The following is a 26,656-nucleotide window of genomic DNA, read 5'->3' on the forward strand; positions in this document are numbered from 1 at the left end:
GCTCATCAGATATGACTGGTACCGGGGAAATAAAATACCCGAGGTGGACCAAAACCAGCGTTGTTGCCTTGTAACATATGGAGTTGGTTCTCCAAAGGCTAGGGGAAGATAACCCTGAACAAGAATTACCCAATTCATCGGGCAGGGGGTTTGGCGATGGGCCGACTACCCAACACAGTAAAAAAAACCTACAGTTACGAAACCAACACGAATAGAAGCTGGACTGTCTAATGGAAATGAAAATGGCAAGAGCAATGGACAAGCAAATGGAATATAGGAATTGGAAAGCAATTTCGCACGATCGAGACAATTGACGGAAAATCGTGGAAGAGGCAAGGTTCACATTGAGCTGTAGCGCCAAGAAAGAAGAGAAGAAGAATATTATTAATCTGTCACCATCACGATTAAAAAGGTAATACGCAACGGAGAAGTAGAATTAACGTTATGTGTTTTATACAGCAATTGCCAGTGGCTAGAACCATCCATCCATAATAAGTATAATGGTTCCGGAAACCGATAGGACAACACTTTATCCTCAAAATACTAATTGAAAATATTTATAATTGTATTTGCAATATAGAGTCGAGCCCAGTCGTGTAAAAAACGTTTCTCCAAAAGTAATATCGGTTTCTTGAAGAGAAAAAAAAAGTAAACGGCTATAACGAAATGAATTCACTGTACATGTCAAAAATATTGGTCCATCAATATGCTGATACTGCACAATATACTGAGGACTTCATAAGGTGCCGTATCTTCGAAACGAAGATGATAATAAAAAGCGAGTTGTAGAGAGTGTTAGTGGAATGACGACTGGAAAATGGGAGAACTCCAAGAGAAACCCTCTAAACCTTGGCTTTGTCCATCACGAATATTATTCCGCCATCGCTGAGATTTAAACTTGGATCTGTACGCGATGGCCGCAAGCCAATGCTTTGCCAACTGAGGTACCATGGCGACTTACCGTTTGCTTTTAATCTATTATGCCCTTCTGTGAGACTGTAGCGGTCTCTTATGCTCGAATAAAATAAATTAAGAAGAAAAATCTAGTCGTTGTATCGTTGGAAAACGTGTGAAGATTTCACAAGCTCGCTGAAACTTGCGAAAGGAAATACGAAAGATTTTGCGATATTGACATTGTTAATTGTGTAACGATGTAAGTGTGAGTGTTTGTGTATGTGTATGTCATTTTGTTATAATCTGACAGAATTATACATTTAATTTTATCAGGTTTCCGAAATGATCGATTCATGTTCATCGATTCTTCGTTCATGCGCGGTATTTGCTATTGGTTTAACCTCAGTCAGAACGTCAATCTGGTCACACTCACTTTCTACAGTACGCTTTTATGAAGAATTTTAGATAAGGGCGCAAATAGCCATAGTAGCTGACGCGCTTTTTTTTAAACCCCACTAACTAACTCTACAGTACATGCCTGCAGATTGGATCAATAACAGTTCCCTTGGTAGCTTATGAATTCAGAAAGAAATGTAAGGTAATTTGTATCTTTCTGCCATCTTAGCCGATATTTAATTAAGCTTACAATTGATCATCGGAATACTGTACCGTGTTCACTCATCATGACTAATTTTGGTATTTTTCAGCTTTCTACTTCGGTAATGTTAGTTATTAAATTAATTTAGGTAATTTGTAATTGCATCTGTTAAAGGGTTGAGTTAAAATAATCTTGTTATTTAATTGCTATTAAATTTTAGTGTGAATTTTGTCTATACTGGATTAATTTATCTTGTTATCAAATACATTCTATTTCATTTAATTACTCTGAGTGTTTAATAGATTGCTAGGTTAAGCTGGAAAAACTGTGATTACCTTGTTTAATGTACCTCCCGTACTTACATCGTGAGAATAATCCATAGCACGTTTCAATTACTGAAATTTTCTGAACTATCGTAACCTTTCTCTAATCAGCTATGAACTACTAAATCAGGGAATGACTGACATACACCTTGCCTTATAATGGCTCATTTTCTTTTCGAAAACGAGTCTAGAAATGTTGTTTGTGAACTGAGTCAGTAATATTTCCTCAATATTTTCAATTAAGGGGAAAAGGTTCTCGAAACCTATGTAATCTGAAGATTCATTCCATTATGATAATCAGCACACATAGACTTTAATAAAATACTAGCCTTTTACAGTACTGGAACAGGTTTTAAAGGTAGTCTGTATTCAAATCCTCTGGTTTGCACAATAAATTGCGGGCTTCAATTTTTATCTTTAAAACAAATCCTGATCTGTTGGAAACGCCTTGCTCAACGACTTATTATATTGACACAGGTCCCGGGGTATAAAAAGAGAAACTACGAGTTCGGTTTGTGAGAACCACTTGCGCTGGCTGACCGGTCTCACAAGCCGCCAGTCATAAACTATCTTCGCCCACCTTTAGTTGTCATAACAACACTTGCATTAAGCCTGTTGTTTAGGTCGACTTCACGTTGACATTGCTTGCATATTCTGTGTATTAGAGTCAATAACTTCTTTGACAGTAAGCAGTACTGCGCTACTCTGACTTTTCACTGAATATATTGTACTGAGCAAATAGTGCCACCTATATACTGTTCATCTACAACAGCGGTGACCAAAACTCGAGCTGCAGTGATTACATGCGACAGACAGCCTATGAAATAAGGAGACGGAGGAAAGTTACTTGGCATGAAAACTACAACCAGTGGTAGTTCCTGTACTAACATCTTGATCAATCTCGCGGATAAAAATCTCAAGCTTTGCTGTATCAGTAATGTCGCTGCTGTCATCAAGAGCCAGTGAGTAATATAGGCTACGATTTTTCTTGCTTCTTTTTCTAACCTTCCTCTTGGATATAATCAGGAATTTTCTAAATTCTTCTCTCGATACTTGGTCGAGAAATTCGTAGTTTTCAAAATTAAAAACTTCTTATGGACAAGTTATTTAAGCTATTTTAATCATGACTCTTTTGAGAAATTTTGTTCTAGTAAAAGACTTTAGAGCACGAGATATTTCAAACCCCATTAGGTAGCTGACTTCCTTACATTTATTTATCTCATCTTTCTCTTCCTGGCTATGATTTAAGACATATCAATTCCGGGCGTTTAACAGTTCGTTGGCACATAATATTGAATCAGTTTTACTACAATATTATCATCAAATGAATAATTGGTAAATAGTTACCCTCATCTAAAAACTAAGAAGATTAAAATTGAGATAAAACCTAATAATTTTATCCTTCTAGGGAGAAGATTTAAAAATATCAATATTCATGCACGTACAAAAAAATTATAGAAACACATACTTAGTGGTCAGTAATAATAATAATAATAATAATAATATTGTTATTATTATTATTATTATTATTATTATTATTATTATTATTATTATTATTATTCAGCGTGGCAATTAATGTTTGTATGTACCGTTGAGCAAAGTAAACATATTACATTTTGTCCGACAGAACAACAAAAAAATTCACTTTCTCATTCTTTACGATACCACCTCTTACTGCTTGTAGAGACAGAGTTTGTAGAGCGACATGATACCGCCATTGCTTGCCTTCAGTACGTGAATGAAATACACAACAATGTACAGGAAACTCCTCGTACTCGTTTGAATGTCTGTGATTACACGATGTAATCACGACACCGCTTTGGTCGCCGCTGATCTAGAACTAGAGGTTAGTTTACGCACGTGGTTGTGTGAACAATATTAGCCTACGTGGGCGTGTGTGGTTAAGTCCATCATTTTTGCTCTGAAACAGTGAGATAATATCAAATTGTAGCCGAACATAAGCATAGCGGTTATCCGATACTGTGAAAATCCTCCAAAAAGTGTATAATGAAGAATGCCGCTTCGTATGGAGAAAAAAATATACACTACTTACTTCTCTTACCATAACCTATACTCTCCATTTGTAAAACGAAACAAAAATAAAACATTAAAATCAACACAACTGTAGTTTCATTACCAAAACTTGTGACGTATTCTTCGTGCCGGTGTATCCCTGATACAGAGCAGAAGTTTCCTGTTACGTTATTTAAAATGTCATTATTGTGTTCTACGATGCTTAAGTAGACGTTAAAAGATTTTTCTGTAACTAAAATAAATACATCCGTGACGCAACAGCCCATTAAGGGGTAGGGCCGACCAGCTGACTGTTGGCCTCATGTCCACGTGGTTCCGCAGAGGTGAACAATCATCCGAACAGAACGGAGATATCGTGATGATCTCCAAGCCGGTATAGCTGGTTGTCGTAACCGGATTTTGTTACCTATTGTAGCTCCTCAAATTCATCACGATGCTAGGTGTGCACCGGTCCCATACACTGACCGGAATGTCATGAGAAAATTTCTTCCCCCATGAGGAGTCGAACCAGCGGCCATTCCATAATGCGAGTCCTAGGTAAGATGTCTTAGACCATGACGCCACAGCGCGGGGCCTTTCTGCAACTGTACATTAATTTTGTTCAACAAACGTTACAAAAGTGCTTCAAACGTTTTTGTATGTTTTAATGTATACAGTGTATAAAATCTAAAATATTAATGTCTTCTTTCATATCTTCGTATCATAAACAATCTTCTTGGCTCCCAAAACCTAATTTCTAGTAACAGTGATTATTAAAGGAGAAAAATTCGTTCCGATGCCAGGGCTCGAACTCGGGTCCTTGGTTCTAAGTACCAAGTGCTCTAACCACTGAGCGACGCCGAAGTTCCGGGACCCGGGTTCGATCCCCGACGCCATAGCTAATTTTTCTCCTCTAATAAACATTATTACCATAACATATATTCTGTAGGACCAAAAATTAATCTTTACGTAGTTAATTTCTAGTACGTAAACATTCAATATCTAATAATTAGAATTTTGAAAAAATAATGACTGACTTCGGAGTGGCACTGTTGATGTTATTTATATCGTAATGGAAGTGGCATCCGTGTATGGTTTTATGAACAAAATATTTTTTTTCGAGGCAATATGTTCTTTATACAAACCTTATGTGCGGAACGATGTGTATGAATTTGTTAGCAGAATGTAACTTTGCACTCCGGTTCTCTACAAAGAGAAATGGACGTAGGGAGCATAATGTTTTAAAACACTTGGTGTTTCATCTGATCATGAGAGTGTGAACGCAGTATACATATTTATACGAGGGGAGAGGGGCTGTGTTTTCAGCGATATTAATTAAACAGAAGTAAAACGTTAACATGCTTTGCATATTTCAGAGGGCTCGGGGAATACGAGTCGCCTCTGGCGTCAATTACATTAGCAGCGTTCCTGAGTATCGCAGTTTCAATAACCTGCGCTACATTATTAATATGGTTTGACTTCGCGTGCCACGGTCTACCAGTTTTCATAGATTATTTTAATACGTCGCATTTTCGGTTTACAGTTGCTGTCTGTACGTTCCTTGCTTATGTGTTTCTTGCACTGGAAGATTTATTTTTCTTGTATACATTCTAAATGTCCATTCAATATCCTCTGTGCTTCAGAGTCTACCAGTTTTTATGCATTTAATATGTCACCTTTTTTATTTACAGCTATTTTTCAGCGCTATATTGATTTTCCGATCTTTCTATTAGCCTACTGTGACGTAATTTATGTCTAGCCATTTTTACTGATCAGTTTCCAAACATCCTGGATTATCATTCATTTCATTTTCCCCTACGTTAAGTATTGTATCATTCGTTAACTTAATTTCATGCTCAAATCGTGTATAGACCTATTCGTTTCTTATTTTATCTCATTGTGTATTAAAATTTTACGTAGAGATTTAATTTATTTTATTTTCATAATTCATTTTATTTTCACAGCAATACTCTTCCTATGTATAGCTAAACGCAGGGATGTCAAAGTGCCTGCACTCAGGGGCGTATTTTGCGGCCTACCGGGGCTACCGGTGGTAGCCCAAGGAAATTACAAAAAAAAAAAGTTTATAATATAACATAATGTAATAATTTTGTATTATTAGTTTTACCTTAGTAATTAAAATTAAAGTAATTGTTAGATTTATATGCGCTCTCTGCTCTCGAAAAGAAACAAGTTGTCAAGGCGGCATCGCTGGAGAAACCGCTTGCTACGTGAGGTAGCCTGTGACCGTTTCGCTCACGCTGTCCTTCGCACAACTGCCCGTCCCCCCCGCTCCCTCCTGTTTCCATCGTGCAGGCGGGCGGGCGAGTTGCCGCTCTCGTGATCGGTTTCTTCGCAGGCGCGAAGCAGCAATACGCTTAGTACGCTAGCAATTGAATGTGATTGTGTTCTTGCAGTGCATTATTTTAAATCTGTGATTTGTTCGAGTGTCTAAGAGTTATATTAATTGTGAATTATTAAGTTTTTAATTTCTCAATTAAGTGATATTGTACAAAATATGGCAGAACAAATTTCTGGAGAGGTTTGTGTTGAAAATGACTGTGTAATAGAAGGTTTATTAAAAGTGCCTTTTAACCGTCGTACATAACAACGAGAAAGTTGAAATTGTGAAAATGGAAAGACCAACTCCTGAGTTAAATTTGTCCATGGACGCAAAAGAAAAACAGCGAGAGTACACACGCCATTTCACTTCAACATCATATGGTAAGTGGAATTGGTTGTGTGGTACGGTACTTCTAAACTGTCTAAACTATTTTGCTGGCCATGTTTGTTATTTAGCCGCGAAACTAATGTGTGGTCAAAAGAGGGGTTTTCTAATATGAACTCCCTTCGAACGGCAGTCCTAGAATACGACAAATCAAAAGCTCATATTTGTAGTAGCATGAACTTTGCAAACTTTGGGAAGACAAGAATTGATTTACAGCTAGATAAGCGAAAAGCTCTACACATCAACCAACACAATGCTCTTGTGAGAAAAAAAATCGGGAGATTTTACTGCATCTTATTAACGCAGTCTGCTTTCTAGGAAAACAAGAATTGGCTTTTCGGGGTCATAACGAGAGTGTGGAATCAGACAATATAGGAAATTATATTGAATATTTAAGTTCCTTAAGTGAATTTGACCATTTACTGGCCAATCATCTTGAGAGTTCAACAGTATTTCGTGGTACTTCTCTCGCAATTCAGAATGACAATATTTGCTATAAGTGGGGTTATGATAAAGAACATAAAACCTTTTGTGGCCATTGTTGTTGATGAAACAAGTTACTGCTCTAATCAGAGTCAATTGTCCACTGTTTTAAGATACGTCGACAGTACTGCCAATGTTCAAGAACGGTTTATAGGATTCACAAATGTCAGTTCGGACAAAACTGCTGCTGCTTTGTTTCAGCATGTGGAAGGTGTTATAGCAGAATACAATGTCGGCAATAAGTTAATTGCACAGACATACGATGGTGCTTCAGTTATGGCGGGAAATATTAATGGCTTAAAAACAAAAGTTCAAGAAAAGTATCCTCAAGCACTATTTGTCCATTGTTACAGCCATGTTCTCAATTTAGTTTTGCAACAAACTACTTTATCCATTCCAGAATGCCGCATTTTTTTCAAAACACTGTCGGGTTTACCTGCATTTTTCTCATCATCTCCTAAAAGATCAGAAAACTCAAGGAATTTATGAACAAGAAACTCCCAAAAGTAGCACCAACTAGATTGAATTTTACATCTCGGCTTGTAAATACAGTAAAGGAATACAGAGAAAAACGGACTGCTTTCTTTAAAAATATCATTTTGTAATGACTCTGAAGAAAACTGAGATGATGCTGTAAATGTGCAGGCTCAAGGATATTTGAATTTTTTTACACAGTTTCAGAATATATTTCTTCTTGAAGTCTATGCTAGAGTGTTCGCACATACAGATGTGCTCTACAATATTCTTCAGACAAAAAGTCTAGACATAGCATACTACTTGCAAGAGGTATCAAAGTTAAAAAAAAAAAAAAATACTATATCCGAGTCCAGACGTAGTGGGTTTCCGTCCATATGGAGTAATATGGAAAATGAAAATTCTTCAGGCAATACAATGGAACCACCATTAAAGCGAAGAAAAGGAGATGGTGAATTGAAATACAGGCAGCTGTACTACAGCATACTAGATCGTATGCACATGGAAATTACTGACAGATTTTCTGATTATGGAAAGCTTCAGTTCACACATCTTCTAGATTCTCAAAAATTTTCTGCTTATAGAGAAAACTTCCCGAATGAGGCACTAAACAAATTATTTCAGTCCTATAACAGTCACTTTGATCAAGTACGTTTGAAAAATGAATGAAGTGTAATATATATTCAGCAGAAGTCTTTGATTTTTCGAACAAACCTATCCATGAAATATTATCTGCCATATATGAAAACCAGCTGAACCAAGTTATTCCTGAAGTCCTTAAATTGGCAACATTAATTGTGACAATACCAGCTACGTCAGCATCGGTAGAAAGAACATTTTCTGCGTTGAAGAGAATAAAATCCTACTGTAGATCAACTCATACACAAGAACGTTTATCCGGCTTGGCACTAATATCCATTGAAAAGTCATTTCTACAGAAACTTTGCAAGTGGCCCAACTGTAATTTCAAGGACGAAGTCATCAATGTATTTTCGTCCCAATCAAGACGTCTGGAATTCACATAAATATGTAAGGAATTTTATTATAGGGATTTAAAAATATATTTTGTGTAATAATAGGGTCAGTGGAAGCCCAAACCCTTTAACCAGTATACGCCACTGCCTGCACTGCCTGCTCTTAAGAACCCGCACAACATTTTCTCAAGAGCGATAACTGTAATTTATTTTGCTAAAAGGGAACCTTGTTGGATTTGTAGTGCTTGTAGTATGAGCACGCAGTGCAGGCGCTTTGACATCCGTGAGCTAATGGAATGTTAACGCGTTTCTATAGAGCGCGTCAAACAAGAGTTATATGTATCTCGCATTAATACGTTGCCTTTCGCAATTTTATTGTCTACTTATTGCCCTCTTTTGTCATCTGGTTACCATATGTACCATAAAATCCGAGGTGCGCTTACCCGTCAGGTAAACAAGAACTTGGAGAACTTCGGTGCCCTTACAAAGAACTGTGAATCGTCTAGAACTGACCACCACTCTCATTTATCAATACGTGGAGAAAGTGGAAATTACGTAGGAAAAACGGGAGATTCCGTAGGGAAACACTAACAACTGAAATTTGTACACAGGTCCGTGATCTTTCTTTTTTTTTTTTTTTTTTACTTGGTTATTTAACGACGCTGCATCAACTACTGGGTTATTTAGAGTCGATGGAATTGGTGATAACGGGATGATATTTTGCGAGATGAGGCCGAGAATTCGTCATAAATTACCCAACATTCGGCTTACGGTTGGGGAAAACATCGCAAAAAACCCAACCAGGTAATCAGCCCAAGCGAGGATCGAAACAGCGCCCGAACGCAACTCCAGATCAGTAGGCAAACGAGCTACTGCCTGAGCTACGGCAGTGGCCTAGGAATGGGAAATTCAGTTCAATTTACAGATTCGTTCGCTGCGAACTAGTTCGATAGTGAGATTAGTTCAACAATCTAGTTCGTTTAGTTCATCTAGTAAGAAAAACTGACGCATATAATCATTTAGTTCGCTTAGTTCGTTTGAGAAAAGCTGATGTAATTAATCATTTAGTTCGATTAGTTCATTTAGTTCGCTTGAGATGGAGAGGAAAGCTGACGCAAAGATATAATCAGAAAATCAGTATTATTTTAACTTTGAGGATTATATACTTATGCGATAATTGTTTCCTCTTAAAGAATAACTGATTTGGGGAAACATGATGTTACATTACTTACTGTAGGCCAGTGTTTATTTATCACAAAATTTATTTTATGAAAGAAAGTAACAGCAATGCAGTATCAAAATATTTCAGCGTTGCAAACGTCGATTATTGATTAAAACTACGGTAAAGTGAAAGCTTGAAAGAAAAGAAATATTATTGAACTGTAAACTGTATAATCTAAATCCAACCCTCAAATTTCTTAATAATAATAATAATAATAATAATAATAATAATAATAATAATAATAATAATAATAATATAAAAGCAGAAAATAAAATAATCTCTCTTCAGACATACACATTTGGGGAACCGCACAAAAATAACATATAATTGAACAAAATTGTATTGTCAGCAGAGGAACAGATGGAGTCTCTCATTAAAAGCATCTTAAAAATATGCTCCTTTATCACATCTATAATGCGGAGGGAGCAGGGACGCCATTAGCAATATGGGCACAAAGAGGGCGTGTCCCACAATATTTGGTCTAATTGTTTATTATTATAATTTTTTATTATTAATCTGTTTACATGTGTTTAATAACATATGTTGTATTATGCAATCAGCAGTACAGATTTAAATAAATAGCGCCCTTAAACTTTATGTAGTCTTAAAGATTTCAATTTTCTTTAGTTTCTAACCCCCCCCCCCAATAGCTAACGGCGCCGATGAAGCGAGGAATACTCTATATGATAGATATTACATTCGAAAAATAGATCGAATGAAATTTAGGACATGAAAATCCATTCATTAACTGTTTTCAACATGAAGTTTCGAGTTGCGAATTCGGGACCCCAGTGCAATGGTAGAGTTCGAACATGCTAATTATCGATCTAAAAAAAAAGCTGTAAACTATTACAGTTATATTACTTTTAAAGAGAATTTCAACTATTACAGTTAGGCCTATATTACTTCTAAAGAGAATTTCAACTAACATTTAAAGGAAAATGTACGTAACTGGTCACTAACGTAGCGATTCTGAGTGTAGAAATTAGGAATGTGTGTTGGAATGCTTAGATCCTGAATCCTACTTCAATAAATTAAAGATAAGTAAATAATGTATTTGCGGATGTAATATCGGAGAGCATTATAGTCGACGTGAAATTGTAATTTTGTAATGCATTTCCAAGAAACGATAACGGATAATATATTGTAATAAAATTTTATTAAGGACCAGTATCGCTAATGTTTGTCAGACTTAACCTCAAACCATTTCTTAATATTGGCTACGAACGATACAAACACAACGTAACCAGACTGAACCACTCATGCTCATGTGCTCTTAACCTCAAATAGAATCGGTAGGGTAATGAACTATAATACAGTTATTGTCCGCATTTTATAAGTTGTGCAGAATGTTTATGAAACACCGAATATAGTATCTTTATGGGTCTAAAGAAGTAACATTATTAGCGTGTTGTGAAACACGGCCCAACACTCCTCCCGTTATGGAAACGGCTTCCCACAATGCATTGCTTCTTCTCTCTAGTTCGCGAACGATTTCTACATATACTTCTCATCTAGTTCGCGAACGATTTCTACATATACTTCTCATCTAGTTCGCGAACGACTTCCGCAGATACGACTCATCTAGTTCGCGAACGACTTCCACAAAAATTTCGAACTAGTTCATCTAGTTCACTTGAACGATTAGTTCAATTCGAACTAATCGTTCGCGAACTACCCATCACTACAGTGGCCCCGTGATCGTTCTAGTCAGCTTAAAAGGCGGTTCTTGTAGGCAGTAACGCTGCCACTTTAACCATAACAGAAATTACCGACTATTATTATTATTAATTTTGTATCATTATTATTATTTATTCCGGTAAAATCCTTCTTTTCTGTGAATATGTAATCCTTGTCAATGTTGCTGCACAACTGGAAGTTCAGATGAAATGATGTACTGTACATTTGCATGCTATCAATCGTAATCGGATTACTTGATATTTTCTTCGTAAAGCTGATGTTTTTGAGACCTAATGGTTACGACATGAATGTGATGGCAGATTACATGAAATCAATTGGTAAATCTACTTCAAAGCTAATTCGCTGAATGTAGGAATTGCGTCGTTAGAAATTTCTTTGAAACTTTTATGTAACTTAATCCGTATACAGTTGAATGATTCAGCGGGAGAGTGGCATATCCGACAAATACGTTCAAATAGGACTATCTTTTTTTTTTTTTTTTGTTACTTAAATAAGTTTCATACTTTTGACTGCTATGGTTCACATAGTAGCGTTTCTAGTTGCAAATTTAGCACAGTTCAGTTCGAATCCCGACACAAAAATAGATATGATATGGTATGGTATGTTTTTTGGGTTATTTTACGACGCTGTATCAATATCTAGGTTATTTAGCGTCTGAATGATATGGAGGTGATAATGCCGGTGAAATGAGTCCGGGGTCCAGCACCGAAAGTTACCCAGCATTTGCTCGTATTGGGTTGAGGGAAAACCCCGGAAAAAACCTCAACCAGATAACTTGCCCCGACCGGGATTCGAACCCGGGCCACCTGGTTTCGCAGCCAGACGCGCTGACCGTTACTCCACAGGTGTGGACGGTATGGTGTGGTATGGTAATGTGTGGTTTGATATGATACGACACGACACGATACGATATAGTACGGTACGTTACGGTACAATATGATGGTATGGTATGATACGATACGATATCATATTCGGGCTTCCCATAACCTTCTAAATACAATTTCAAATACAACTTTCATCGACGTGTGCTGTCTGCTTATTTTACCTTTACTACTCCTACTACTAGATATAAAACATACATTCTATTGACTATCTACACTTCTACCTTGAAATATTTCTTATCTTCTAAATATGAATTGTACATTGTCTGTAATCTTACCTTTCACTTCTATCTCCAGTTCACAATCACTTCTCGGGCGCGGGTTTGATCCCCGCTTGGGCTGATTACCTGGTTGGGTTTTTTCCGAGGTTTTCCCCAACCGTAAGGTGAATTCCAAGTAATCTATGGCGAATCCTCGGCCTCATTTCGCCAAATACCATCTCGCTATCACCAATTTCACCGACGCTTAATAACGTCGTAGTTGATACTGCGTCGTTAAATAACCAACTAAAATAAAAAATTACAATAGTTCCTCCTGTCACCTCCCTTATCATGTATTACTTCACTCGTCACTAAATCATTTATTCATTTATTCACTTCCTCCTCCCATTACTTTTCGTTAGTCACTATTATTGTTTGCACACTATATCCTCTATTGTCTATCTACCCTCCTACATAAAAGCAGATATGTTTTTTTATAGGAACTTTGCGTGTCTCCCCTGGTATCTTAAGTGGAGGGAGGAGTTCGTTCATGTTGAACATAATATTAATAGTGAATCCGCCACATGTGAATATCATATTTGTATTAATAATCCTAATAGGACCGAGCACGCAATGAAACAAAGAAACCAATTCTTTGGGGTAGCAGAAGAATATTAATTGTTAATTAACGCATTTCCATTTTGTAGTTTAAAATATTTTCAAATGTCTTAGAAATTATAAAATCAATAGAAGCATGAAACGATGTGATCGGTTGGTTGCTAACAGAATATCATCAACGCATCAACGACGACTTCTCTTCTCTCTACTAGTGTGTGAATAACTCCATTTCTGAGGCGATAAGACGAAGATTCATTATCGAATGATATTGTGTGAGGATGCTGTCTAGTAAAGTGAAGTTGGAAGTGTGTGAAAGATGTTCGATAAATTTTGCATGGATTCCTCTCATTCAGAGAAGGGCTCAGGAAGTATACAACATTGTATTACCCTGTTATTTTTTCCTTTGCCCAGAGGCTAGCACCGCATCCTAGAATGTGCTTAATGTATCTTACCACTCCTATATAGCTATACTAATTACTTACGAATGATTATTGAAGTCCGAACGGCCGCTCTTTTTTTTTTTTTTTTGTAGATATTGTGACTCAGCTACGTTTCTAATAACATCTGTCGATTCAGCCATGAATGGATGAAGAATAACTAACAAGAAAAATTACAGGATGTAAACATACAGAGAAAAGAAGTAGATGACGCTCCAACACAAGATGAGACATTATTGACATTATTCTGATGGGAAGTTCTGTTCGATACGAAATCAGAAAGGCTATTTCAGATTCTACAGTAGTAAGCAATAATTGACCATCAATCAAGAAAATATTACCGTAGCACCAAACAATTCTTTTTATAAGTCCATATGTAGCGGTATAGGTCACTTTCTCACCCAACTATTCTGAGCATTTTGAAATCAGACTGAATATACGTAGGACCGTAGTTTCCTCGAAATCTGACAAAATGGAGCCTGTGAACTTTACACGGTGTGACAGGTGCTTATAATGGTTCCTGGAAATGGCTTGACATGGCGGCGAGATGTTTTTTCACTAAGCCTAATAAAATGAAAAGTTCCACGGATGCTAATTTTGTTGTTTATATTAAAATTGTGACTTTTATTTCCTCGTGTCGTACATGATATTTGAAAGTATATGTATGTAAGCTGCACTGTTCTTTAGAAGTTTCTTGAACAAAGAAAGAGATAAGCTGAGTGAAACATACGTAGAAAGTGTCTTATTGCATTAATCTTATTTAATTGTATTTGACTAAGGCATGTAATTTTTTTATGTATTGAATCGTCCACTGAGCATGAGATCACATTCTTTCAGAAGAGTGCTAGAATTTTTGTATAGTAAAATAATAATAAAATCGTTTCTGCACGATCGTGTTTTTTTGCTGTACTTACAGCTGTGAGGCCTTGAAAGTTAAAATTCCCACACAGAAAGTTGTTGCTAGGGAAACCACTTTTCATAACATAAAACTATACTGAAATAGACCTATTACAGTGCACTAATTAATTAATACTTAGTTACCATTACAGTGCAGTTTTGCGAAGACTTTGGAATAATATTGCTCTAAATTTCGAATGCAAAATATATTGTATTTATAATTTTAAAAATGTGATCGTGCAGAAATGTTGTACAATACACGTTTGTGAAGTGTATTGTAAAATCTCGAAAACCTTGATTTTCTTCAATTCCTAAATCTACGACTTTTAATTCACCCAATTGTATTTCTTTCAATTATTTTTTACCATGGTACCATCCATAATTGATTGATTATAATGTAAACTTACAAAAACACACATCCAGACAAAAAAAAACTTATATTCATATTAGAAACTCCAAAACCTTCTTATACTTTCATCGCTTTAGAAATAAATTAAGATTTTAGCCTATATTTTCTCCTAATATATACAGTTAAATCACATTATTAATTAATTTATTTATTTTAATTAAATTAATGATAATCGTATAAAAAGAGTACTAATTACCCGTGCTAAGTGCATTACAGAATCTCAGAAATAGAAAAAACTCGACTTGGTCTCATTTTTTAAAACTTTCCTTCGATCCTGTACTAATGCACTTACCACACTCGTATCGCATTATACTGGTATTATTAAATGTTATGAGAAACTTAAGTTGTTTTACCATCTAGAATAGAATATTCTCTTCGTATTGTACAGGAAAACAGTAGTATCAACACAACTTGAAATGCTTGAAACCAGTTGAAATCAGAACGAACAGGAAAAGTCTGAAGAAGAAGAAGAAGAAGAAGAAGAAGAATTAGAAGAGAAAAACTTCCGTAACTGGTAAAATCACTCAGAAACTTTGTATGATATAAATTGACACATATTTAATAGAAAGAATTTTATTCCAATGATTTAAGGTTCAGCACTTGCTCCGGAAATCCAGGTTCAACTCTTGATGAAGATAAATAGAATTTGTTTGGACAATTTCTCCGTTAGTGCAGGTTTATCGGTACACTCCCACTTTTCCTACCATGATTTTGATTATAAATAAATCATCATCATGATTAACACCACTCACTCGAATAAAGTGAAAAATTCAATTCTGCCTAATTTTTTATCCTATCGTATGCTGCAAATGAATTCCCACCTCGTAAGTGTCACTATCTCAGATGTGAGATTCTTTGCATTGTCATGTCAGCAGAGGCAAGAATTTCTGTGTTAATATATCTTCAGGTGTTTTTTTATAAAAAATCATTTTGTCTATTATTATTACGAGTATTAGGCATATCGTTATTACTATTATTAATATTGGCAATAGTAGTGGGTTGCGCTGTAACATAAAAGATACTATGCTACAAAACCAGGTGATAAAGGTTCCATAATGGCGACATAGGCGGAAGAGACAACCCTGTTTTAGGGATACACAAGAAGTCTAAAGCAGGCTTGCAGAACTGGGCACCAATTGTAGCGTTACGTCACTCATCGGAATACGTCACTCACTCCCTCCTTCCACCCCCGGTAATTGACTTGGTAGGGGAGGGGACTTGTATTCAGTGTCTGTGTTATGTGATTGCGTACGGGTCACAGATACGTCATTCAACACCGGTGGACTGTGGACGGGGAACCAACGCTTTCCCCATGCTTTCCACCCCTCTCTCGCCAGTTCTGTCCCTGGTCTAAAGTCTTTAATAGAAGGTCGAAGAGGTAGACTTCTCCTTAGTTGACAACCTACCTAGGAGAAGGTAGTCCGAAATCCAACCCGATTTCCCAGATTGAGGGTTCCACGACAAGCCAGCTCCCTAACAGGGTAAAGGTCATGCTATGTATGCCACCCACACCATTTTAGAAAGAATGAATATCCAGAATATCATCGCGCACCGCTTAGAGGCTTCATCTTTACAATGGCATGGGCATATCCAGCTGATGTCACAGGAAAGATGGTCTAAGAAGTATTAAGCTAGTGTCCACATGGACTTAGGAAAAATGGATGTTCACAAATAAATGGAGAGGAAATAATAAGAAGGTTATGGAATTCAAAGGTTACACGAGAATATGTGAGAAGACCATTAAGAATGGAAAAAGGAATTACAAGGCAGGTGGTAATAAGTGGAGAAGCCTTTAAAAGTAAAAGTACTGTACAAAAAATTATTTCTCATTTATTTCTCAAGTGTCGATCTGATGTACTATACAGTGATATCATCTGATTAGCGGAGGTTATTGTGGACTCGCTGAACATACGTCTTTTACTTCTCATTCGTTCACTGCTGCTTATTACAAGAATGACTAAAACAGTCCTGAAATTGGTACTCGTAAAGTGAATATATAATAATGAAAACTTTGGAGTTGCTCTGATTAAAGCCCATGATAAATTAGAACTTGTTTTCATAATGTGTTTGCTTTAATTATAGCTGAAAATCCTTACAAAATGTTTGTTCTAGAACTTGAACTACTGTATAAAACATCCGGTGAAGAAGAGCAGACACGTATTCCATTTATGAAGGAATGAGGTCCTTGAGCATGTCTTCGCTGTCGACTTCATGGGGCAGCGTGACGAGCAGAAGTGCGTCATCCTGCATTGCCTTCTGCGTGGCCATTCTTGCATTCTGGTTGCCAGACCAGCATCTGAAATATTCATATTCAGCTTATTAATAATCAGCTGCATGTATTCAACACATCGTTATATTTATGTTGACAATGACGTGAAATATTGCGTATAAAAAGACTATTAGACTGGAAATATGGTCCATGATTTGTAGGGCGTGCTGTAGGGTAAAGGTGCCTAATGCCGTGATACCCCTAATTCCGTGATACTTTTTTTTTTCACTGAATATCACGGGATTAGGTATCTTGCTTGGAAGTTCACCGATATCTCAAAAGTAGGTGAAAGATGCATTCTTTCGAGGAAGATGTCTGGCGCTATGATCGAACGGCAAAGCTTTGACTGACTTCAGTTTAAAAAAAGTATCGCGGGATTAGGGGTATCACGGCATTAGGCAAATTTACCCTACCCGAACTCTGAGGTGCACAGCTGTAACGTTTACGTAAAAGCCGTTATTATGGGTTCGAATCCTGCCTAGGATCCCTGCCCACATATATGTTATGTATATGTTGTCAGTTTGTTGTCAGTGTGATATTCTATCTGATCATAAATTGAGTGGCTCAGTGCCAAAGTTACCAAACCCACAAATTTTTTAGCCTCTAATTTCTGCATAAAATGACTGTAAATTATCATTTATATGTGTGCCAAAGTAGATGTACTAGATAAATATTAGATTATAGTGAAGGAGAAATAACTTTCAATTGACAGCATATAAATTAAAAAATGAGATCTAAGTTTAGACTTCAATAACTTTTTTGAGTGTAATTGTGGCTTAGGCAACTCTAGCACTGAGCCACTCAATTGAGGTTAGGCATTGTCAGTAGTTTATTAACTTTATGTATAATTACAGCATCTTTAGTTCATTTGTGATTATCTAAACTCATGTATTGGTTATTCTCTATTAGATAAGAAACAATTAATTACAGTCAATTTCGATATACGAAGAGAGTTCCGGTATATCAGTTTACGTTAACATAGGGGAATCACTGCTCCACAAAAAATATATTAATTATAGTAGAACCTTCATAGGTGATGAAATTACTCAATACACACATTTACTCCATGAAGGAGCTTGGGGAGCATGGAGGCAGGACTCCGAGATTTCATTACCTCGGCACTGGAACGAAATGGTGTGGTCGGCACAAGTTCTGACTGCCTTTTACCCCCGGGAAAAACCCGATACTCAATTTGAGACAAGGCTAAAAGAACTTCGGGTCCGTTCTGAAAATTTTGGCAACGAGAAAAATCGAGCCACTACCCAGAATTCAACCACAGACCATTTAGTCCGTAGTCAGTTGCTGTCAAATGTTACTTAAATTACATACATACATACATACATACATACATACATACATATAGTTTTCTGCCCAATGGCAGGTCTTTCATAGCAAACCCAGCATTCTCCAGTCTTTCGTATTTTCTACCTTCCTCTTTGTCTCGCATATGATCCATATATATTAATGTCGTCTATCATCTGACATCTTCTTGTGCCCGATCTCTTCTCCCATTCACCATTCCTTCCAGTGCATCCTTCAGTAAGCAGTTCCTTCTCAGCCAGTGACCCAAACAATTCCGTCTCCTCCTGATCAGTTTCAGCATCATTCTTTCTTCACTTACTCTTTCCAAAACAGCTGCATTTTTCATTCTGTCCTGTCTGTCCATTTCACACGCTCCATCCTTCTTCATAGCCACATTTCCCTTCACTTCGTAATGTCCATGTTTTTGCTCCATACAATGCTACACTTCAAACAAAGCACTTCACTAGTCTCTTCCTTAGATCTTTTTCCAGAGATCCGCAGAAGATTCTCCTTTTTCTGTTAAAAGCTTCCTTTGCTATCCTCCTTTTGACTTCCTGACAGCAGCTCATGTTACTACTTATGGTACACTCCAAGTGTTTGAAGCTGCCCACTTGCTCCACTGGAGGGAGGGTGGGTGACTCGTAATGTCAACAGAGCAGTCAGCATGAGCTCAGTATATACATGCAATAGCAACTAAGGTAGAGTGAGAGGCTAAGGTCTCTGAGAGAGAGTGTTTCCCATCGCTGCTCTACTGCTTCATGAATTCGCACTTTTACACATAGGCTACATACATACATACATACATACATACATACATACATACATACATACATACATACATACATACATACATACATATTCAGTTATAATGCGTATAAGACGTAAAATGAGAAAGTATGTGTTATTCTGGTGACATTTTTCCTTGAGTGGTCAACGGACTAGTTTATTGTACTTGCTATATCCTAATCATAATAGATTAATGAATTGCTAGGAAAGTGATAAAGTACTCCGAGAGAACTGTAGTAGTTCAAAGAACTTCTTGCCACCGGCGTAGCTCGGTCGGTTAAGGCGTTTGCCTGTCGATCCGGAGTTGCGCTGGGCGCGGGTTCGATTCCCGCTTGGGCTGATTACCTTGTTGGGTTTTTTCTGAGGTTTTCCCCAACCGTAAGGCAAATGTCAGATAATCTATAGCGAATTCTCGGCCTCACCTCGCCAAATATCATCTCGCTATCACCAATCCCATCTACGCTAAATAACCTCGTAGTTGATACAGCGTCGTTAAATAACCAAGTAAAAAAAAAGAACTCCTTTGTCCGTCACAAATTCTATTTGTACCCTCCGAAATTTTATCCATAGTCTTTCTTGTGCAAATCTGACTATCCAACTAATGGCATGCCGTTATATTTCATTGCACTATATTCTAAGAAGCCACGCCCAGTTGCTCTCATCAGTATTTTGAGTTTAACCAGACTTTTAACTCCAGCATTTGCAGTTCTGTTTACTGTATGTACACTTAACGAACGGTTGGAGGTAACCGGTTCCATCAGCACCTACACGGTCGGTCCAGTAGTTCTGAGCACAAAACAAGAGATGTGTAAATACAAACAGACGGTGATTACCATTCGAAACGCATGCCTCTTCTCTGAAGCTGCACGCCCAGAAATTTCATTTGGATGCATCACATTCTTCAGAATTTCTCTGAGTGTTTTCACGTGCTGTGTAAATAACTTAGGTTTTGCACCGTGAATTGGCTGCAGAAGCTCCACAAACACAGTCATCACTCCGCCCCTTGTATGTTTTCAAACCTTTGCAAAGACGTATATCATTGCAACAACTTTTTGAATCAGTTCAGTGGCGGATTGTACGTCATGCAAAGCACTGAAAGCACTAATGTGTTCTGTAATTTCTGTTTTGTTATTTCACAGTAAATCTTTATCGAAGCATTATAATATATTCGTTCGTTAGTAGCTTCTTCATTTCTTCTCGAATCGTTGGTATGATCCGTAATTTTTTATAGTTTTAAAAAATTAATCAATAGAATGCTTCTTTCGTTAAGTTACATTCATTTTCATTAATGATTTCTTTCCCCCGCTAACTCATTACTAGTCGCCTCGGTAGCGCAGTTGGCAGAGCTTTGTCTTACCCGCTGACAGCGGAGTTGTACTTGTGGCGGTTAAAGCCGAAATTGTGGGAGCTTTTCTTAGGGTTCTGCCGTTTTTTACATATTTATTGTGCCAAAAACATTTGTCGTATATATGTGTTTTATGTGTTTTGCCGACATATTGGCGGCATCCTTCTGCTGCTTCTCCTGCTCATCTGACTTGTGTATAAGAAGTATAAATATCTCAATTCTAAACACTATTTTCAACACTAATTAATATTATGGATTTAAAAACGCAGCACTTACTACAGCAATAATTGTGTTATTGAAGAGGTTAGCTTTAGTTTATTTTATTTTATTTTACACCTGAAAAATTTTAAGGATTTAGCGAGGCTAGGACTTTTGTTGCTGTTTTCTGTACGTAAGCTTGTTAATTGTGATGAATTGAAGTGATAGCCAAATGGAGACAGAGTTCCAGGCGGTTCCTCTGTTTCGTTTTAAGCACAGCCATGGCACAAAATGCAGTTTCACAAAGATAGGTGAGGTTAGGTTAGATTAGATGACGGTGACTAGGGGCGGGTTAGGGACGACCCTTTGCACTTTGGCCATAATGAGGCCTATTGTGCACTTCGAATGTATGGGATGAATGAGTATGAGGTGTACCAGCCCACCGGCCGCATGTGACATTCTTCACCCGTTCACTCAATGGGAGCCCCCTACTGCTCACCCCAGTTTATATCGCTAAGGTGACCAAGCAGCACAGGATCCATTCCAACGGTCCTTCCAAGATGTCGGATCGCCCATGGAAGTGCTCTTAAGGTATGAATCCTGGCAGAGATATTGCAGAAGGCTGGGAACCCAGGAACGGTTGCGGATAGGATTCACAAAGATATGTGTTGGAAAAACAAAGAATAAATCTGATTGCTATGTTATGTGATTTTGGATCTACACTTTTCGACACAATCATGAAAATTATTCTCTTATTTCCGCTATAAAATATTCATTCGTGAAAAGTGCTTAGAAAAGTAAGATAACAAATTGCAGGAGAATATCTCGCCACCTGGTATAATTTTATTGATGCAGTGCTCGCTACCGGACCGCGGCCCAGCTGTTGAGGAACACTGTTCTATAGTTCATACACTATTAGTACAACTACTGTGCTTAGTCCATACAATTTATGAATGAAGTCGAATTTCTTCATTTTTAGATTATAAAGATCGATCGATTTTTGTGAACAATCCAAATTCAAAGTTCGTCTCCTTATTTGTGTCGTTATGTGATTTTTATTTACTGGCATGCAGCTACAGTATGTATTTTGAATACGTAATGATTGTAATATAGGCCTATTCGTGACGTTGATATTGGATTTATAGGTTTCTTTTTTCTCTCATTTGGTCACTACACGGTCGCGATATTTTCTAAGCAGCCGTCGCTGGAAGACATAGTCTGCAAGCTCCCTTCCAGAAAGCTCCTTCCCGTCCGCGCCTACGCCCCCTGTAACTGTAGACGTAGTGAAATTTCGGCACACTGACCTTCTTGCCACTCCGTTGCTGACGTCCCAGCCCAGCATGAGGGCGGCCCTGCTCGCGGCCTCCTCGGAGCCGTCTAGCAGCATGCCGAAGCCTCCGTTTATCACCTCGCCCCTGAAACAACAAGCAGATGTACTGAAGTATAGAAATTAAATTACTGTAGTCTTGACAGACGAGTTTCCCATGGCGACATGTATAATAATGTATAGCTGCCTGTGACTAGAAGTCGTGTCATTAAGGTGTTTAATTTGAAGTTACAAATGCAAGTTTCATGCAAAACCAACTATTGTGCAATCTAATGTGTCTAAAAATAATTTATCTAGAATTTGTAAATAATTTATATCTGTTGATTTTATATCTACTCGTACTACTTCTTTTTTTTAGTTGGTTATTTAACGACGCTGCATCAACTACGAGGTTATTTAGCGTCGATGGGATTTGGGTATTTGGCGAGATGAGGCCGAGGATTAGCCATAGATTACCTCGCATTTGCCTTACGGTTGGGTAAAAACTCGGAAAAAACCCAACCAGGTTATCAGCCCAAGCGGGAATCGAACCCGCGCCCGAGAGCAACTTCAGAACGGCAGGCAAGTGCCTTAACCGACTGAGCCTCGCCGATGGCCTACTTTTTCTTAGATAGTAATCTGAAAGAAAGTGTGAATTTGTAATCATTCTCTTTTTTTGCATCACGAAATATTTCACCCCATAGTATTCAAAATGATATAATACAAACAATCTTATTATTACTATTTAATTTGCTTTTAATCCCAAATTATATTTGTAAATATAACAGTGTTACGCCTGGAAATAGTTTTCGCCTAGTATGGTGCCGTTGGAAAGTAACATTGGCAAGTAACAACCCTCTTAGCGGTGATTCAGCGCAATAAAATCTCGATATTTACTATATTACATTACAGATGTAGTCTAATTTATTGGCTTACCTTATAATAAGTGCTGGAACAGTCAACCATCCTCTTTGCACATTTCACAGCTTTTGACACACACTAGATTTCGTCTCTATCATTAGAATTGAAATTTCATCTTTAAATTGTTGTTGTTTAGTCAACTGTTCGCAGACATTATTGGCTTACCTTATAATAAGTGCTGGAACAGTCAACCATCCTCTTTGCGCATTTGACACACACTAGATTTCGTCTCTATCGTTAAAATTGAAATTTCATCTTTAAGTTGTTGTTTAGTCAACTGCCCGAAGACACGTCTGAACTTCACAAGTGATACAAAGAAGGCACCAAAGCCACATAAATCGGTAATAACCTACACATTGATAGAATTGTTGTAAATTATCATGGATTCTTAATATTATACTAAATGTGATAAAAAATGGAGTTATTTTGTGCATTTTAGCGCCACTCTGCACTCGCAACATTCTTTCAGCGAACTAGTCACTTTTGCTAATAACCAAAAATTGCAGTAATAATAACGAAATATGATGTATGATATGAAATATTTCATTACAGCATTTCACACATGTAATGATGGATCTCTCATTTTCACGTACTAATAATGGAATAAGTAAATTACTTAACATTTTCAAGAACTTAGATAGATAGGCTATGTTTTTCTATTGTTTAACGTTACTATAAACTAGAATATTTACAATTCATAAGAAACAGCGATTGATGTTTATGCTTTTACATCTTAGTATACTTCAGGTTTTGTATTTGAACGTTCATGTTCCTAATAAACAAAGGATATAATATAGTTATATCCTTTCAAAATTCTAGTGTGCTTCGGTAGTGATATGTAATAGCAAAACAATCTCAAAATGTTGAGACTTCTGAAAAGATAATTGTACTGGGAGTACTAACGAAGAAACAAAAATTTGTTTTCGCTTCGAAAAGGTTCTGTCTACCCAAATATTACTTCCGAATTCAAAAAACTGGCGCCGTCACTGATCGGAAGTTTTGTATACGAACCCTCCAAGGCTGTTGTCTGTAATCTCTGTAATCTTACATTTCGTCATTTAAACTAAATATTTTCGATTGTCAATTGTCTTCGTGTACAAGGACGTTCACATTTAAAGGTAGCGGTAAAGCTCTGTTATGTAATGCAAATAATTTACATTGTGTCTCAAGGTGCGAGTACGGTGTATGAAGCAATGAGCAAACACAGGCCAGTGTGTTCTGAGAACATAATGTTTGCGCTCATATCCAGAAGTCAACTTCTTTGTACTTCCAAGTAAAAAGCTTACCATCCAACACCCCCACCGTTGTGGAGAGCCACCCACGTAGCTCCTCGGAAGGAATCTCCGATGCAGTTCTGCACGGCCATGTCTGCAACAAAAAGCCGGATGCGTCATTTAGTTCGGCTGCAAATGGGTGCGACTTCGTGTTTAGTTGGTCATATTCTTCCAGTAACGTTAAACTGGTTTATAGTAATGGCATTGCTTGCTCTATTCTATTCCACCGTTTATGAGATCAGCAATTTTTCTATTCTAATCGCTTCATGACTTCGCTTAATAATAAACAAGAAATGAACATAATAATAATAATAATAATAATAATAATAATAATAATAATAATAATAATAATAATAATAATAATAATAATAATCTTTTTACTTATTCTATTAGGATCCATTCACATTATGTGATCATAAAAGCTATTTTTATTTATTTATTTTTTTCTTTTAGGTTGAATATATTTAGTCTATTATCCAATGTTGTGGCACATAATTTAAAATGCTCATTTTAAATTTCCTTCTATTCGCGTATAGCTGCGTCAATATATATATATATATATATATATATATATATATATATATATATATATATATATTAAAAAGAGTAGGGGACAGTGGGCAGCCCTGTCTGACTCATCGATTTATCAGGATGGACTTAGAACTTACCACATTTCCTTTTTTAATGCTAATATTAATATTATCATAAAACCCCTGAATACCTCTAATGAGATGACCAGGATATCCACTATTATTCAGTATAGACCATAATGTTTTAATAAAATCAATAAATAAAGTGTGAGTTTCCAAATTGAACTTTCTTCTTTTCTCAATAATTCAATAATTTACTGTACTATAAAAACACAGTCTGCACATCAACGGCCTTTTTAAAGCTCTTCCTCAACTAATGCTTATGAAATGACGTTAAGTCTTCTAGTTATTATCTTTGCATATACTTTATAAGCTGAATTGAGGAGACTTATGCCTCTATAATAATAATAATAATAATAATAATAATAATAATAATAATAATAATAATAATAATACATTAAGGCATAGTATATAAAATTACATAGCAGCTGTTGTTTCTAATTCAAATATGCAAACAGACAGACAGTAATAGGCCTAATAACAAAACATTTATTGATAAATGCACCAATTTCATTGGATTAAAATTAATACAAAAACCGAGGTACAAGTACAAATGCAACTAATTTCGTGCATGAAATGCTTTTGATATCAATATTCAATGGGATCACACAAATTGTAATGAAAGTGCTGAAAACATCTCTGAAACCTATCTGACGAAAGCATTCAGAAAATTATGCATGAAATAAAAATAAAACAGCCATATTCAGAGCATCACGCATGAAAAGGAAAGTCTATTTATTGAGAATCTGAGGGTTTTTAGTAGGTTATTTTACGATGCTTTATCAACATCTTAGGTTATTTAGCGTCTGAATGAGATGAAGTTGATGATGCTGGTGAAATGAGTCCGGGGTCCAGCACCGATAGTTACCCAGCATTTGCTCATAATGGGTTGAGGGAAAACCGCGGAAAAAACCTCAACCAGGTAACCTGTCCCGACGGGGAATCGAACCCGGGCCACCTGTTTCGTGGCCAGACGCGCTAACCGTTACTCCACAAGTGGACCTGAGAGTTTCATGCAGTCTTAATTCAAGAAGTGTTGAGATAAAGACATCCCTTGATAAGATGATGATGATTGCATATATTATCTGAGATCATAATGTGTTACCAATAATCATAATGGCCATTGCAATGAAATTTGTAATAAAAAACGAATTACAAATTTAATCAATAAGAGTTAAGAGTGTGAGCTAGAACACAGATGAAAGAATTAATCAGTAGGGGTAACTGGCATCTGGAAGCCGGCACTGACCTGCTGTGAAGGCGGAGCCGTCACTGATGTTTGAGGTCTCCCTAAATGGACTATCCGTTCCACTGACGTCGTGGTGATCTCTGCTCATCACGACAGGCGCCTGCGTAATAGAAAGGAACTTTATTACTCTAATATAGCCTATATATCGACATTCTGTGACTCGCGAGTCAGCCCCTGGAAAATGAAGCAAGTAAAGAAGAGTAGTGAAGGTTACACCCCACCCCAACAAACTTGCAGTTCGTTGTACACAAGGTAACTAATATGACTGGTGGCTTGGCTTCATAGAATCATGTCTTTATCAAGACCATTGAAAATCCCAAAGAAACGTGAATTTCGACCAGAATATCGATCCTTGTAAAAGATATATCAATTATTGTTATAATTTGCTAAAATTTATAATTTACTTTCCTGTAATTTCACAAATTAAACATTGACAACAATATAATTTTCATCCATTCTATAATTCACCAAGAGGTACTAAAGAGCAAAGCAACAAAATATGAA

At 36.8% G+C, this 26,656-nt stretch overlaps 1 protein-coding gene across 1 annotated transcript in view; it reads right to left on the minus strand.

Moving 5' to 3' along the window:
- Positions 1 to 16,666: 16,666 nt before the first annotated feature.
- The window catches only part of LOC138699833 (urocanate hydratase-like), a 102,759-nt gene continuing 92,769 nt past the window's right edge, over positions 16,667 to 26,656 (minus strand). The window contains exons 12-15 of the mRNA XM_069826022.1: positions 26,153 to 26,252; positions 24,266 to 24,347; positions 22,057 to 22,167; positions 16,667 to 17,148 (exon numbers count right to left, since the gene is read on the minus strand). Of these exons, the coding sequence (XP_069682123.1) occupies positions 17,019 to 17,148; positions 22,057 to 22,167; positions 24,266 to 24,347; positions 26,153 to 26,252 (423 nt within the window). The 3' untranslated portion in view covers positions 16,667 to 17,018. The remainder of the gene's footprint in view (positions 17,149 to 22,056; positions 22,168 to 24,265; positions 24,348 to 26,152; positions 26,253 to 26,656) is intronic.

Source organism: Periplaneta americana, chromosome 5 (assembly GCF_040183065.1).
Source record: "Periplaneta americana isolate PAMFEO1 chromosome 5, P.americana_PAMFEO1_priV1, whole genome shotgun sequence".
NCBI lineage: Eukaryota > Metazoa > Arthropoda > Insecta > Blattodea > Blattidae > Periplaneta > Periplaneta americana.